This window comes from Chaetura pelagica, unplaced genomic scaffold (genome assembly GCF_000747805.2).
Source record: "Chaetura pelagica isolate M959 unplaced genomic scaffold, ChaPel_1.0 scaffold405, whole genome shotgun sequence".
NCBI classification, from domain to species: Eukaryota; Metazoa; Chordata; class Aves; order Apodiformes; family Apodidae; genus Chaetura; species Chaetura pelagica.
The window spans coordinates 5438655-5439692 of record NW_009953489.1 but is presented as its reverse complement, the minus strand read 5'-3'; the positions used below and the strand labels follow the sequence as shown (position 1 = coordinate 5439692).

The 1038-nt window shown below is 63.5% G+C and overlaps 1 protein-coding gene across 1 annotated transcript in view; it reads right to left on the bottom strand.

Annotated features, from left to right (window-relative positions):
* Nucleotides 1-82: 82 nt before the first annotated feature.
* The window catches only part of FIBCD1 (fibrinogen C domain containing 1), a 26961-nt gene continuing 26005 nt past the window's right edge, over nt 83-1038 (bottom strand). Inside the window, exons 6-7 of the mRNA XM_009998986.1 lie at nt 636-815; nt 83-342 (exon numbers count right to left, since the gene is read on the bottom strand). Of these exons, the coding sequence (XP_009997288.1) occupies nt 83-342; nt 636-815 (440 nt within the window). The remainder of the gene's footprint in view (nt 343-635; nt 816-1038) is intronic.

The window sequence follows — 1038 nt, the reverse complement described above, 5'->3', positions numbered from 1 at the left end:
TGGGGGGGGGGGAAGGACAGGGCTGCAGGGCAGTGGGGAAGGGCAGGGGTTGGGCACAGGGTAGGGGGGTCATGCCATCCAGCTAATTTTCCTCCCGGACAGGCCGGATCTTCATCTCGGTGAACTTGAGGGAGTATTGCCAGCCGGTCCAGGAAGACCACTCGATGCCATCGGCGTAGGAGCTGTGGTGGCCCTTGAGGTACTGCCCGTTGAGGTTGGAGGTGTGGCAGTTGCGGTACCACCAGGCGCCGTGGTAGAAAGCCGCGCAGTTGTTCTCCGAGTGGTCATTGTCCAGGTCCTTGGTGGTGAACTTCATCCCGTTGTGCTTCAGGAAGGAGTCACCTGCCGTGAAAGAAATGCCACGATGGGCCCTTCCTACACCTCACCCTGCTCTTAGGCTGTCTCCCACAATGGGGGGCTCACTTGGGCACCCCGATGGGGCTCCTTCAGCGATGCCCTTGGGGTCACCCACTTCCCAAATGCCCAACGCCCAGCTCTCTGTGGATACAGGGACACAACCAGCACCTCCACCACTGCTGGAGGAGACATCTCCCACCCCACCAAGGGGGTTTGGTGGCTGTGGGCTCCCCCTGCCCCCATGGGTCTGTGTGTGTCCCCACATCCCACCACCCTACCTGCTGTCCCCGAATAGTCGGCGATGGAGACGGGGTACCCGTCCTCCTCGGGGTCAACAGAGAAGAGCCCCACGCCGAAGCTGCCGTAGCGGGCGAAGGCGGTGCCGTTGTCGAAGTCCTCCAGGTCGATGCGGAGCTCGTAGCTGCCCTGCACCGTCAGCACGTGGATCCGCTTCAGCCCTGAGCAGAGGGACAGGTGAGTGTGGGACCCCATGGGGAACAAGGTGGCCGGGGCTCCCTGGGGATGGGGTGCAGGGTGGGATGGGCATTGGTTCCCACCTCTGGTCCTCGCTCAGTTATTGCAGCGTGGACGAGGGCAGGTGCTCAGCTTGTGAGTGAACAGCCCTGTCGCCTCCCTGTGGAGCCCCCTCCCCACCTGCCCAGGCTGGCACTCCTCCGGGAG